General features: G+C 40.5%; 1 protein-coding gene across 1 annotated transcript in view; it reads right to left on the reverse strand.

Annotated features, from left to right (window-relative positions):
- The window catches only part of cfap57 (cilia and flagella associated protein 57), an 85,102-nt gene that overhangs the window by 48,079 nt on the left and 23,292 nt on the right, over positions 1–13,731 (reverse strand). Inside the window, exons 7-10 of the mRNA XM_060829916.1 lie at positions 7,513–7,678; positions 6,536–6,649; positions 3,296–3,508; positions 1,067–1,240 (exon numbers count right to left, since the gene is read on the reverse strand). Of these exons, the coding sequence (XP_060685899.1) occupies positions 1,067–1,240; positions 3,296–3,508; positions 6,536–6,649; positions 7,513–7,678 (667 nt within the window). The remainder of the gene's footprint in view (positions 1–1,066; positions 1,241–3,295; positions 3,509–6,535; positions 6,650–7,512; positions 7,679–13,731) is intronic.

The following is a 13,731-nucleotide window of genomic DNA, read 5'->3' on the forward strand; positions in this document are numbered from 1 at the left end:
ATCATTCCAATGGAATGATTTGTCAAGCCCTTTCACAGGGCAGTAAAGACCAGGCAAGGACAGTAATTTCCCTTCCCTAAAGGATATCAGTGAACCAATTGAGTTTTTTCTGACAATTGACATGGAGTCACTGTTATCATCTGATTCTTAAATCCAGATTTTTATTGAATTCAAATTCCACCACCTGCTGGGATTCAAACATGGGTTGCTAGAACATGTGCTGGTCCCTGAATTAATAGTCTCACGCTAAAACCACGAGGCCCCTTTGTCTCTCTGAAACTGGAAACAATGTCAAAAAACTGTTCACGTACAAGAACAATGTCAACCTAACTTAAATTGAAGCAGATTATTTTTAATCCCATCTGGTTCATTGTCAAAGATGTATATAAATTGCTATGAAAATCGAGGGAGTCCGTTCTTGCAAAGAAGCAATGCCCAAGGCTTGTTGATAAAGGAGAGTTTCAAAATCTTATTGGATCTATTTTACATAACCACTCATTTGTAGGTGTATGAAGTTTGGCAGTGGAAAGTTCTTCTAATCTCTGGACATATACACAGAATTAAATTAGATGTGAGAAAAATTCCTTTTACTCTGACAGAACAATAAGCTTTGACCACTTAACTTCATAACTGAATCTCACACAGCAGCATTATAGTACCCTGTAATATAAATAGCAGCCACTATGAGGCATCACTGAAAGAATCTTACAGTTTGGTACCAAAATTAATGTGTTAGGAACTTCTGCACTGCAACCTTACTTTCCTTTGGAATTTTGATTCCCATCTAAAGGTCTTGCCAAAAATTAAATTAAGTGAGCAAGTTCACGCCTAAGGTCTCTGTGGTTGTTTCTGTACTGTTTTGGGGGATTCTGGGTTAACACCAATTGATAACTGCCCCAGCCCTCAAGGGAAAAAAAATCAGAACATCTGGAGCACTTGCTCTTGAGTCAGAATTGCCAAGCTGGGGATTTTCCTGACCTGGGCTGCTGAATCATGGAGAAAATTCAGGGGCTGGTCTACTTCAGAAGGAGTATTGAGTAGGATGTAGAATATTCTGATATAGTACCTTAGTGATTGGTCCAGAATGCGCCTGATACTCATTCCATTCTGATTTTACAGGTAGTGGAATTTTGATACTCCGGACTGTCCCATTTGCAGCGCCTAGGAACAACATTCGGCCAGAATGTGACATAACCACACAGGTATATGCAACATCATTCGATGGAACTTCCCGAATAATCTGAATGGGGACGAGCAAAAGGAAAAGAGCAGAAACGATGCATCGACTTTCAGTCATGGAAACACTTAATCTATAAAGTATGAGATTTCAGCCTGAAAATGAACCTGAATTTGAAAAGCTCAGATATAATTATGTCACTTTACGAAATACATTTCACAAGTAGAAGTACATTATTGATCTTTCTTTACTGAAAAACGCTGCAGTTTACCAGAACTTTAAGTAGAAGAGTAAGTTCTGTCATCCTACAATCATATGAAATAAATACATTGCTAGTAACAGCCTTCTTTTCTTTAAATTTAATATTTCAAAGCAAAACCAAACAAATAAAACTTTTCTTCTGGGTCCTGAGACTGGCAAGGTATTTATTTCACCTTCTGGGCTTAGCCCTGCTTGGGTGGCTGTTTAGTAAAAAATGAGGTCTGCAGATGCTGGAGATCACAGCTGCAAATGTGTTGCTGGTCAAAGCACAGCAGGTTAGGCAGCATCTCAGGAATAGAGAATTCGACGTTTCGAGCATAAGCCCTTCATCAGGAATAAGAGAGAGAGAGCCAAGCAGGCTGAGATAAAAGGTAGGGAGGAGGGACTAGGGGGAGGGGCGATGGAGGTGGGATAGGTGGAAGGAGGTCAAGGTGAGGGTGATAGGCCGGAGTGGGGTGGGGGCGGAGAGGTCAGGAAGAGGATTGCAGGTTAGGAGGGCGGTGCTGAGTTGAGGGAACTACACGACGGCTGGAGGAGGAGCGCCTCATCTTCCGCCTGGGAACCCTCCAACCACAAGGTATGAATTCAGATTTCTCCAGCTTCCTCATTTCCCCTCCCCCCACCTTGTCTCAGTCGGTTCCCTCAACTCAGCACCGCCCTCCTAACCTGCAATCCTCTTCCTGACCTCTCCGCCCCCACCCCACTCCGGCCTATCACCCTCACCTTGACCTCCTTCCACCTATCCCACCTCCATCGCCCCTCCCCCTAGTCCCTCCTCCCTACCTTTTATCTCAGCCTGCCTGGCTCTCTCTCTCTTATTCCTGATGAAGGGCTTATGCTCGAAACGTCGAATTCTCTATTCCTGAGATGCTGCCTAACCTGCTGTGCTTTGACCAGCAACACATTTGTGGCTGTTTAGTACACAAGTTATGAGAAAAAATGAAGATAGGAAAGCCAAAGGAAGCCTGGTAAGGTAATTTAAGAACAACCTTCAAGGGTCTGAGGAAGGGTCACTCGACCTGAAATGTGAAGTCTGATTAGATTAGATTAGATTACTTACAGTGTAGAAACAGGCCCTTCGGCACAACAAGTCCACACCGACCCGCAACCCACCCATACCCCTACATTTACCCTTTACCTAACACTACGGGCAATTTAGCATGGTCAATTCACCTGACCCGCACATCTTTGTGACTGTGGGAGGAAACCGGAGCACCCGGAGGAAACCCACGCAGACACGGGGAGAACGTGCAAACTCCACACAGTCAGTCGCCTGAGTCGGGAAATGAACCCGGGTCTCAGGCGCTGTGAGGCAGCAGTGCTAACCACTGTGCCACTGTGCCGCCCACGTGTGGGTGTGGGTCTAATTTCCACAGATGCTACCAGAAATTGCGGAACTTTTCCAGCAATTTCTATTTTTGCTTCTGATTTACAGCATCTGCTGTTCTTTCAGATTTTTTTTCAAGAGTGGGGCACCACCTAGGCTAGAGCATAAAAGATTGCAATGGACCAGGCCAGCAGCAGAGTCTTGCTGCCCATTGTCATGAATGAGATTAGAGTAAGGAAGTCTAATGTATTGATATAATACAGATGACATTTACATTATGGTATTGAAAAATACAACAATATATGACAGTCATCAATTTACTCAGCACTTCTTATTTGTTATGCATAGAAAATTGTAATGAGAATTTGTTGCAACAGGATTAATGTCTTTTTTTACTCAGCTAAAACTGTCAAATCAATAAAATTTTTATTTGTTTAATCTCAGAAATATTTAGTAATATTCTTGAAAATTTGGACCATGAACCATGCCCACTTTATCTCAGGATATAACAGCACACATATTCAACCCACCTGGGAATCAGTAATTTCTTTTAAAGTTCGATCAGACCCCACTGCAAATATGGTTTTACTATCTGGTGTGATACAAAGGTCAGTGTAACTGCAGGACTTCAGTACACACTCGCTTTCTCGCTTTCCAGTCAGTGTATTCCATTCATATACTGCACCATCCATACCACAGGAAATCAATTTACTATCATCTGAATTCCAGACAATAGCGCGAATCTGTTTGGGGAAGACAGAAGACCATCATGTACTGTATAACTGTTAAAGTGCCTACTTTATCATGTATTTTACAGCATTCCACTGCATTTGAAAACAATTAACATCTGAAATGAAATTCTGTTTTTGTATCTATTTTCTGCTCTGAGCAAGCCAGCAATCTATGACTGGTTAAATTTATTTGTTAGGTAGCAACATTCAATTCTGCCAGCAATTGAGGAGGACCCCATTGTAAAAAGTCACTCAAAACAGTTTGGAGGTCATTAAAGATAACTTCTTAGGTTATGGTTCTTTGGAGAAGGAGATAGACAAGGATAAGAGCATACTCCATGTTTAGCAGTAAAATAAAAGCAAAATGCAAGATCCTGAAGATCTAAACTAAAAACAGAAAGTGCTGGGGAAGCTCAGGAGTGCATGGAAGTATTCGTGAAGAAACAAGGTTAATGCTGAGTCCAATATTACACTTCTTCAGAATGTCACATGGTTTCAAAATGTTAACTTTCTCCACACGTGTTGCTGTATCTGCTGAGCTTCTCCAGCACTTCCTGTTTTTAATCTATACTAGGCAGTGTTGGTATTAACCATATTGCTAAAGTCAGCTGAACTACATGGACGATTTGAGGTCTGGAGTCTGAGAACTGTTGAATAGCTCTGCAGGTCTTAAGTCTTGGGAGTTGGGCTGGGGGTGTAGTTTTGGTAATGCTCAAAAGTAGTTATGTGCCACTGATAATTCAGTGCAGCAAGAAGCAGATTGTGGGAATTGAAAAACCCACAAGCAGTATTTACTTTGTGCAAATTGGAAAGATTAGGTTTTGCAGGAACATGGGCTGGGTGGAGGGGGGGGGGGGGGCAGTACTAGCCTGAAAAAGTTAGCTGTCAACAGACAAGCTGAATTAAGTCTGTAAGTAAGTGTAGGTGTAATTTCAAAGTCCAGGGGAATGTAGACCCAGGAAAAGTGTATGATCAAACAAAAGCAGTCAGTGAAGCAGTCCAAAATGGAGTGGCACTTGAGAGAGTTTCGAGGCTGGATGAACAAAAGTCAAAAAGTATGAATCTTTGTGCAGTTTAACAAGACTATTTAAACAGATATTTAGGCAATTGATTTCTGGCCCCAGTGCCTTCATTCACAATTATCTCAGGTCTAGCAATGCCACATTTCTTGCTGCTGTTCCTCCTTTTCCATGCTTCCACCACTCCTAATTGGATGACAACTCCATTCACTAGTCACTAACTGACTTGCTAATTGAAAATCAATCAGGCCCCCATGTGACTTTGGTGAGAACACAGAAATGTTCTCAATATCGGGTCCGAGCCCCAGAATTAAAATGCAATTAGAAATGTTTTTAGAACCAGTTAAGTGTAAACAGTCATTACATTCTGCAAATCTTCCCCATAACAAAGCTATACATAAGGAGTAATGTACTTGCATTCTTTGTTGTGAACCTTAGTTCTGATTTGTGATTCGTTCACTGGTAACAAATTTGTCCTTGAGTCACAAAGTGTTAAATTCAACTTGAGAATCTTACCAAATTGAAAAAGATCTGGACATTAGGAAGTAGGGGTAACCTGCTTCAACAGATAGTGGTTTGGAATGAACTTCCAGAGGAAGTGGTGAATATGAGTACAGTTACAATGTTTAAAAGACATTAGGATAAGTACATGAATAAGAAATGCTTGGACCAAGCACAGGCAAATGGGACAACTTTAGTTTGGGATTATGGTCGGCATGGACTGGTTGGACCAAAGGGTCTGGTTCCATGCTGCATGATTCTATGACTCTATAATCTGATGTCCTCTATTGCCTTGAACGGATCTGTCTCTGTCAGTACACTCCAGTTCTTAACAACTCACAGCATAACAAAGTGTTTCATCACATCATCATTGCTGCTTTTCTCAACTACGTTTAAATCCGTGCCCTCCTCATATTTATATGCTTCCTAAGTACTGTCCTTAAAATGCATTGCTATGACTCATGTCCTTATGCTTTTCTACCTTCAAAGTTACTGTTTTTACTTTTAATGTTCTTATTCTGTGCTTAAAATATTCATTCACTTGTAAGATTGTACAAGTTGGCATGGTGACTCAGTAGTCAGCACTACTGCCTCACAGTGCTAGGGACCCAGGTTCGATTCCACCCTCAGGTCTTGTGGAGTTTGCACATTCTCCCCATGATTATGTGGACTTTCTCCTACAGTCCAAAGATGTGCACGTTAGATGGATTGGTCACGCTAATAGCCCATAAAGTCCAGGGATGTGTAAATTGGGTGTGTTAGCAATTGAGAATGCATGGTTGCAGGGGGTTGGGTGAGATGCTCTTCAGAGGGTCAGAATGGGCTGAATGACATGCTTCTGAACTGTAGGAATACAAGAGTTCCTGCTGTTCATACCCTGTTTTGAATATGGAATTACTTTTAGGCAATATTTAATCAAGGTCATCAATATGCAAATTGTCTTGTTTTTTTTCCTTAATTGATCTGCAATTACACGTTTATACATGTGTTTTTCCATTAGGCAAGGAGACTAGGACCCGTGGACATAGCCTTAAAATTACAGAGGGTCAATTCAGAACAGAAATGCGGAGACATTTCTTCAGCCAGAGAGTGGTGGGCCTGTGGAATTCATTGCCGCAGAATGCAGTGGAGGCCGGGACGCTAAATGTCTTCAAGGCAGAGATTGATAGATTCTTGATGTCTCGAGGAATTAAGGGCTACGGGGAGAATGCGGGTAAGTGGAGTTGAAATGCCCAGCCATGATTGAATGGCGGAGTGGACTCGATGGGTCGAATGGCCTTACTTCCACTCCTATGTCTTATGGTCTTACATACATATTGTTACAACCCTGTGTGTACCCATCCCTTCAAATAAATACTGGATCATTTTTACCATTTTCTATATGCTCACCAGTATGATTTTACTGATGTTTATAAATATTACCTGTTGACTACACCACTAAATGTAGGCAGACTGATAAGGTTCGAGAAAATCAAAAACACAGTATTTGTAACACAATGTGAATTATCCTGAAACCCACCTTCCCATTGTGACCTTTAAGATTAACCAGGTTTTCAAACGTTGTTGTGGAATGAATGTGAATGACATTTCCATTCACAACTGCAAATAGGTGTCCACCATTGCTGAAGGAACACTGAAAGAAGAAAAACAAAAGTTAAAACTTATTATAGAAGCTGTAGACTCTGGTTAGAATTGAATGACCATCCATGTACAGGTTTGGTGGGGGGAGTGGTGACTAATTGGGCAGAAGGGTACACCAGTGTGCATCACACATTCTCATCTCTGCTACAATGACCTCCGAATGGAAAGGCCCATGCACAGACTCACTGCCTCTCCACTGAGTGAGTCCTTTAAGTTGTCATTTAAGAGGCTCATCGCACTGTCACTGATATTGACCCAACAACGGGCGGCAAATTGGTCATGTGGGAGGCCTGAAAGTAAACCCATGGGAGGTCGCTTGTGGGCATCCAGGGCAGGGATTTAATTGAAGGACTCACCATCAGATAGGAGGGCAGGAGGATTCCTGCTGAGATTTCTGCTGCAAGACCCTCTCACCTGCAACTCCCATCCATAATCACTCACCTGTGCCTGGTCCAATGACCATTCACGGCCTTTTGGTGGATGTACTACCAACAGCTGCCAATATATCTTGGTTAGCACTCAAGAGCTGCCAGTCTCAGCGTAGTCAGCAGATCTCAATGGGTTAAACTTCTCTCCCTAGGATTCTTGATCCCTGGAAGGACTGGCTGATTAGCATTTATTGGCATGCCTTAAGAGGCAATGTGGGACTCTTGCTGGGCCTGCAACTGGCAGGCAATTCCCCCATTATTTCCATTAGGTAACTGTGGCTCTCTCGATCTATTTAAGTGATAGCACAGTTAATGTTTATTCAGAGTTGGAAGATGTGGTTGGGTCATTATTACAAAAACATGGAAGACATAAACTACTTGTAACATAAATTAAACAGAAATTTGGCCAGAATCATCTGTGACATACCTCTCGACAGCTTCGAATTGTGAATTCTTTGAAAGTTCGGATATCATCAATTAACAGGTTCATAAGTCGTAACTTGTCCGAAAATCCGACAAGAATATATAACCCAGATGGGTGAATAGCAACACTATAAGCTTCTTCCTGAAACTCTTTATAAAGTTCCAAAACACTATTAGGGAATAGAAACCACCAATTAATAGAATTTACAAAACAAATGTGGAGGAATTCATTTCCATCGTATTTTGAATCAAGAGAATTTAGTTTTTAAGTGTTTAAAGCATTTTACATAAGTGCATTCTTTCAGTCAAGTCATTTATATAAATTGTAAAAAGTCAGGGCCCACAACATTGATCCCTGCAGCATATCATTCATGACCCCTTTCCAAACAGAAAATGCTCCATTTATATCTACAGTCTGTTTCTTGTTAGCTAGCCAATCTTCTATGCAAGAAATATGTTACCCCTTTCCTTTCATTTTCTGCAATAAGTTTTGATTTGGTATTGTATCAAATGACTTCTGGAAATCCAAGTACAGCACATCAATTGGTTCCCTTTATCAACAGCATATATTACATTTGATTTAATTTGATTTATTATTGTCCCATGTATCGAGATACAGTGAAAAGTATTCTTTGCGTGCATCTTCAAAGATTGTCAATGCAGTGGTTAAACTGATTTCCAATTCAAAAAAACCAATTCACTTTTGATTACCTAAAATTGCTCCAAGTCTTCTCCTAAAACATCTTTAATAATAGCTTCCAACATATTCCCTATAACAGATGTAAAACTAAATGGCCTGTAGTTTCAAAGAACATAGACTATTACAGCGCAGTACAGGCCCTTCGGCCCTCAATGTTGCATTGCCCTGTGAAACCAAGCCGAAGCCCATCTAACCAACTCTATTCCATTCTTATCCGTATGCCTATCCAATGACCACTTAAATGCCCGTAAAGTTGATGAATTGACAACTGTTGCAGTCAGTGCGTTCCATGTCCCTACTACTCTCTGAGTAAAGAAACTACCTTGGACATCTGTTCTATATGCCCCTTCATGCTAGCCATCACCATCCGAGGAAAAAGGCTCTCAGCATCCAGCCGATTTAACCCTCCGATTATCTTGTATGTCTCAATTAAGTCACCTCTCAACCTTCTTCTCTTTAACTCTAACTAGTAACTGAACTCCAGGATGAATATTTCCCATCAACAACCACTGTCTATCTTCTTTCAGCTAGCCAATTTCTGATCCAAACCACTAAATTACCCTCAATCCCATGCCTCTGTACTTTGTGCAGTAGCCTACCATGGGGAACCTTATCAAATGCCTTACTGAAATCTATATTTTCCTGCTTTCTATTTGCCTTCCTTTTTGCAGAAATGAGTTACATTTAATCGCAACACAGAAGAGGAACAAGTTCAGGATCTTTCAGTTTTTTCACAAGTAATTTCTGCTGGTTGCTCCACCACCCTCAGTTTGTCCAATTTATTTTAACTGGCCAGGTCATTCATCAAGCTAAATTCTTCCTATAGGGTCTTGTTACAATATTCAAACTGTAACCTCACCATTCATTAAATTACTCATTAATCTAATTCCAGATGATGACATTGGCTTGAAAACTTCATGTATACTTCCAATTTATATGTTCTCTTTTATTAGCCCATCTGGAAGACGAATTGTATCATCAGTCAGTATCGTGTCTCTCAATATCTTTATGGTTTATCTCCTTTATTAGAAAAACAAGAAAATCTTCCTTCTCTCTCCATAAAATATTCAAAACAAACCTTCAATGGTCTGATTACCTTTATCAATGATCAAGAATAAATGTTCTTGTCCATCCTGTATTATTTCTCCCTTGCTAGTAGACCCTAATGAAATATGCTCCGCTTGTACTATAGCTACAGTTTTAATATCCATTTCCTTTCTTGATGCCAGCATTTCTGAGGATTCCTAAAGCATACTACTATTACAATTAATCTAACTTAAATGATAATAATCAGCTTTCATATTTCGATTCTTGTTACAATGGAAACATGTAATATTCTTCATATGACTCTTAAGTTCCAGACTTGCTCCTTTTCAATTGTCCTTCTGTTTATTCCTTAAAACAAATACTTTTTTGGATCCCCGGTTTTTCTGTTTCTCCAACTGTGTTGTGGATTCCCATCTGACTATTTTCCCACATGTATCTGTCTGAGATATCACAGGTATCTGTCAGAATGGCTGCATCTCAGATTTTTGATATTTGATGCTTATCTAAATAAGTGTTAAGGTTTATTAGAATACTATTCCAAAATTCTTGTAGAATCACGATTTCCCTCATGTTCACAATTTTTTTCTCTAAACTCAGTATTTGAAACCACTGATCACAGATCTTTTCTTTCCCTTACATATTCTACAAATACCTAGTTATGTTTCTTTCTTAAAGTCATAAATCTAAAACAATAAGCTTTGAGTATTACTTGTTCAACAGTTTCATAGCATCTATATTGCTCTTCTGACAAAGTGCATACACATTCATAGCTGCACCTATCAAAACACTAGAATGTTAAGGTCAAAACATTACCTTTTTAAATGAGGTAAAATGTCTTTCAACTTAATCCTCAGAAAATTTACACCCCAAACATATATTTTGAATTAAATCAAATCTCTCACTGGAATCAGAATTATCCTTTGAGTTACAATCTCTTCCTGAGCTTTTTGTCAGTCAAGTCATGTCTGATTTTCTTATCTCTTGGAGTTCAAGTTTTTAAAATTCAATTTCCCTGTATTTTCCTTTCTCTCCTCTTTCTATTTTTTTCTTTATTCTTTCCTCATTCTTCAATTGAATTTTTTTTTATTTCAAATACTCTTTTTCTTTCTTTACTCCCAAGTCTTTCAATTTTTTGATGAATCTTAACTAATTTTAGCAATGACATGTTAAATTCAAATTTCCCTCCATTTTAATGCCAAATGCTGAGCAATTGTTGTAAGCATCTCATGTTTACATGATCCTTTTTTCACTTTGTCTGCTAACTGTCTTAGTTTAGCCTTGCAACTAACCTTAACGATTTCAAATATCCAATGTTATGTCTTCTATCCCCTGAAAGGTCTTAGCAACATTCAAGTCATTTTGAAATTCTAAAATGACCATCAAATAATCCTCCCTACAACACTCCTGCTTTATGTTTAGTACCTCAGTATACTCAATTTGTTTTTTAAAAAAGACACAAATCTCTCTTAAATTCAGTGATTTTAAATTCAGCAAAAGCCAACTGATGGCAACATTGAACAAATCAGATCCTAGAATCCAAGGAGCAGCGTGATGCCTCAGCAGTTAGCAATGCTGCCTCACAGCACCAGGGACCTGTGTTCAATTCCATCCTTAGGTGCCGGTCTGTGCAGAATTTGCACATTCTCCCTGTGTCTGTGTGGGTTCACTCTGATTTCCTGCCACAGTCCAAAAATGTGCAGGTTAGATAAATCGGACATGCTAAAATGCCCATAGTGTTGAGTGCAATAGTCAGGACTTGGGGAAATAAGCCTGGGTGGGTTGGTGTGGACTTGTTGGGCCAAATGGCCTGTTTCCACACTGTGGGGAATCTAGAATGAAGTCTACATGATAGATCAGATCTTTATTTTTTGCAGTTGACAATTATGGTGGTTGGTCACTGGCACATACTCACTAGATGGAAAATGTTTAAACATTAGTTTATACAAGACAATTCGATCTTAGTCACAGAAATTTGAGGGTGCATACATGAGGATCAGTGGTCGGCACAACATCATGGGCTGAAGGGCCTGTTCTGTGCTGTACTGTTCTAAGTTCTATGTTCTATCTTAACAGAAACAGTAAACACTTCGTGTCAACCTGTTCCCGAACACTATCTTTGGCAGATATTTAATCACAGAAGAATAACACTATTATCTCAACTCTTTAATTCATCACTTCACTGAATCTTCTCAATTCCTTTTCATTGGACTGCCGAGACAGTTTTACAGTTCTCTTTTGAATCGCCTGACCCTTATTCAATTCTGATAGTCGAAACTGCTTTTGAATTATAACAGCTTAAAGGATACTATACAAACTCTTCCAGTTTGGAAGTTTCACTAACCAAAATCACTTTGTTAGCATGACTGGCTCCTTTGAACTGGCAACTTGGTTCTCCTACTAGCTTCCACACCATAAACGTACCAAAGTCCATGAGACCATAAGACATAACAATGGAAATAAGGCCATTCGGCTTATCAAGTGCACTATGGCATTTAATCATAGCCACTAAACTCCACTAACCCACACTCTCTCCATGGCCCCTTAATTCCTTGTAAGATCAAGAATTTATTGATCTCTGCCTTGAAGATATTTAACGTCCTGGCCTGCACTGCACTCTGTGGCAATGAATTCCACAGGTCCTCCACTCTCTGACTAAAGAAATGTCTTCTCATTTCCATTCTAAATTGATCCCCTTAATTCAAAGGCCCTGCCAATGGATCCCAGACTCCCCATGTAATGGAAACAAATTCCTAGCATCCACCTTTCCTAAGCCATGCATTATCTTGTAAGTTTCTATTAGATTTTCCTTCAACCTTCTAAACTCTAATGAATGCAATCCCAGGATCCTCAGCCATTGTTTGTATGTTAGGCAAACCATTTGAGGGATCATCTGTGTGAATCTCCACTGGACACACTCCAGTGCCAGTATGTCCTTCCTGAGGTGTGAGGCCCAAAATTGGACACAATATTCTAAATGGGGCCTAACTAGAGCTTTATAAAGTCTCGGAAGCACATCACTGCTTTTATGTTCCAACCTTCTTGAGATAAATGACAACATTACACTTGCTTTCTTAACCATGGACTCACCTTGCAAGTAAACCTTTAGTGAATCCTGGACTAGCACTCCCAGGTCCCTTTGTACTTGGACTTTATGAATTTTCTTACCGTTTAGAAAATAGTCCATGCCTGTATTCTTTTTTCCAAAGTGCAAGAACTCTCATTTGCTCATGTTGAATTTCATCAGCCATTTCCTGGACCACTCTTCTAAGTTGTCTAAATCTTTCTATGACCTCCCCACTTCCTCAGTACTACCTGCCTATCCGCCTAACTTCGTATCTTCGGCGAACTTCATCGGAATGCCCCCAGTCCCTTCATCCAGATCATTAATGTATAAAGTAAACAGCTGCAGCTGAACCCTGTGGGACACCACTTGTCACCAGCTGCTATTCTGAAAAAGAACCTTTTTTCCCAACTTTCTGCCTTCTGTCAGACAGCTAATCCTCAATCCATGCCAGTAGCTCACCCTGAACACCCTGGGCCCTCACTTACTTAGCAGCCTCCCGTGAGGGCCCTTCTCGAAGGCCTTTTGGAAGTCTAGATAGATAACAACCACTGGGTTTCCCTGGTCTAACCTACTTTGGATTGGCTGTCTGACAGAAGGCAGAGAGTTGGGATAAGAGGTTCTTTTTTGGAATGGCAGCCGGTAACAAGTGGAGTCCCACAGGGTTCAGTGTTGGGGCCGCAGCCGTTCACGTTATATATTAATGATCTAGATGAAGGCACTGGGGGCATTCTAGCGAAGTTTGCTGATGATACAAAGATAGGTGGACAGGCAGGTAGTACTGAGGAAGTGGGGAGGCTGCAGAAGGATCTAGACAGTTTGGGAGAGTGGTCCAGGAAATGACTGATGAAGTTCAATGTGAGCAAATGTGAGGTCTTGCACTTTGGAAAAAAGAATACAAGCATGGACTACTTTCTAAACGGTGAGAAAACTCATAAAGCCAAAGTACAAAGGGATCTGGGAGTGCTAGTTGAGGATTCTCTAAAGGTAAACATGCAGGTTGAATCCGTGATTAAGAAAGCGAATGCAATGTTGTCATTTATCTCAAGAGGGATGGAATATAAAAGCAGCGATGTGCTACTGAGACTTTATAAGGCTCTGGTTAGGTCCCATTTGGAGTACTGTGTCCAGTTTTGGGCCCCACACCTCAGGAGGGACATACTGACACTGGAGCACGTCCAGCGGAAATTCACACGGATGATCCCTGGAATGGTAAGTCTAACATACGAGGAACGGCTGAGGATCCTGGGATTGTACTCATTGGAGTTTAGAAGGTTAAGGGGAGATCTAATAGAAACTTACAAGATAATACTTGGCTTGGAAAGGGTAGACGCTAAGAAATTGTTTCCGTTAGGCGAGGAGACTAGGACCCGTGGGCACAGCCTGTGAATTAGAGGGGGTCAATTCAGAACAGA

The sequence above is a fragment of the Hemiscyllium ocellatum genome, chromosome 9 (genome assembly GCF_020745735.1).
Source record: "Hemiscyllium ocellatum isolate sHemOce1 chromosome 9, sHemOce1.pat.X.cur, whole genome shotgun sequence".
NCBI classification, from domain to species: domain Eukaryota; kingdom Metazoa; phylum Chordata; class Chondrichthyes; order Orectolobiformes; family Hemiscylliidae; genus Hemiscyllium; species Hemiscyllium ocellatum.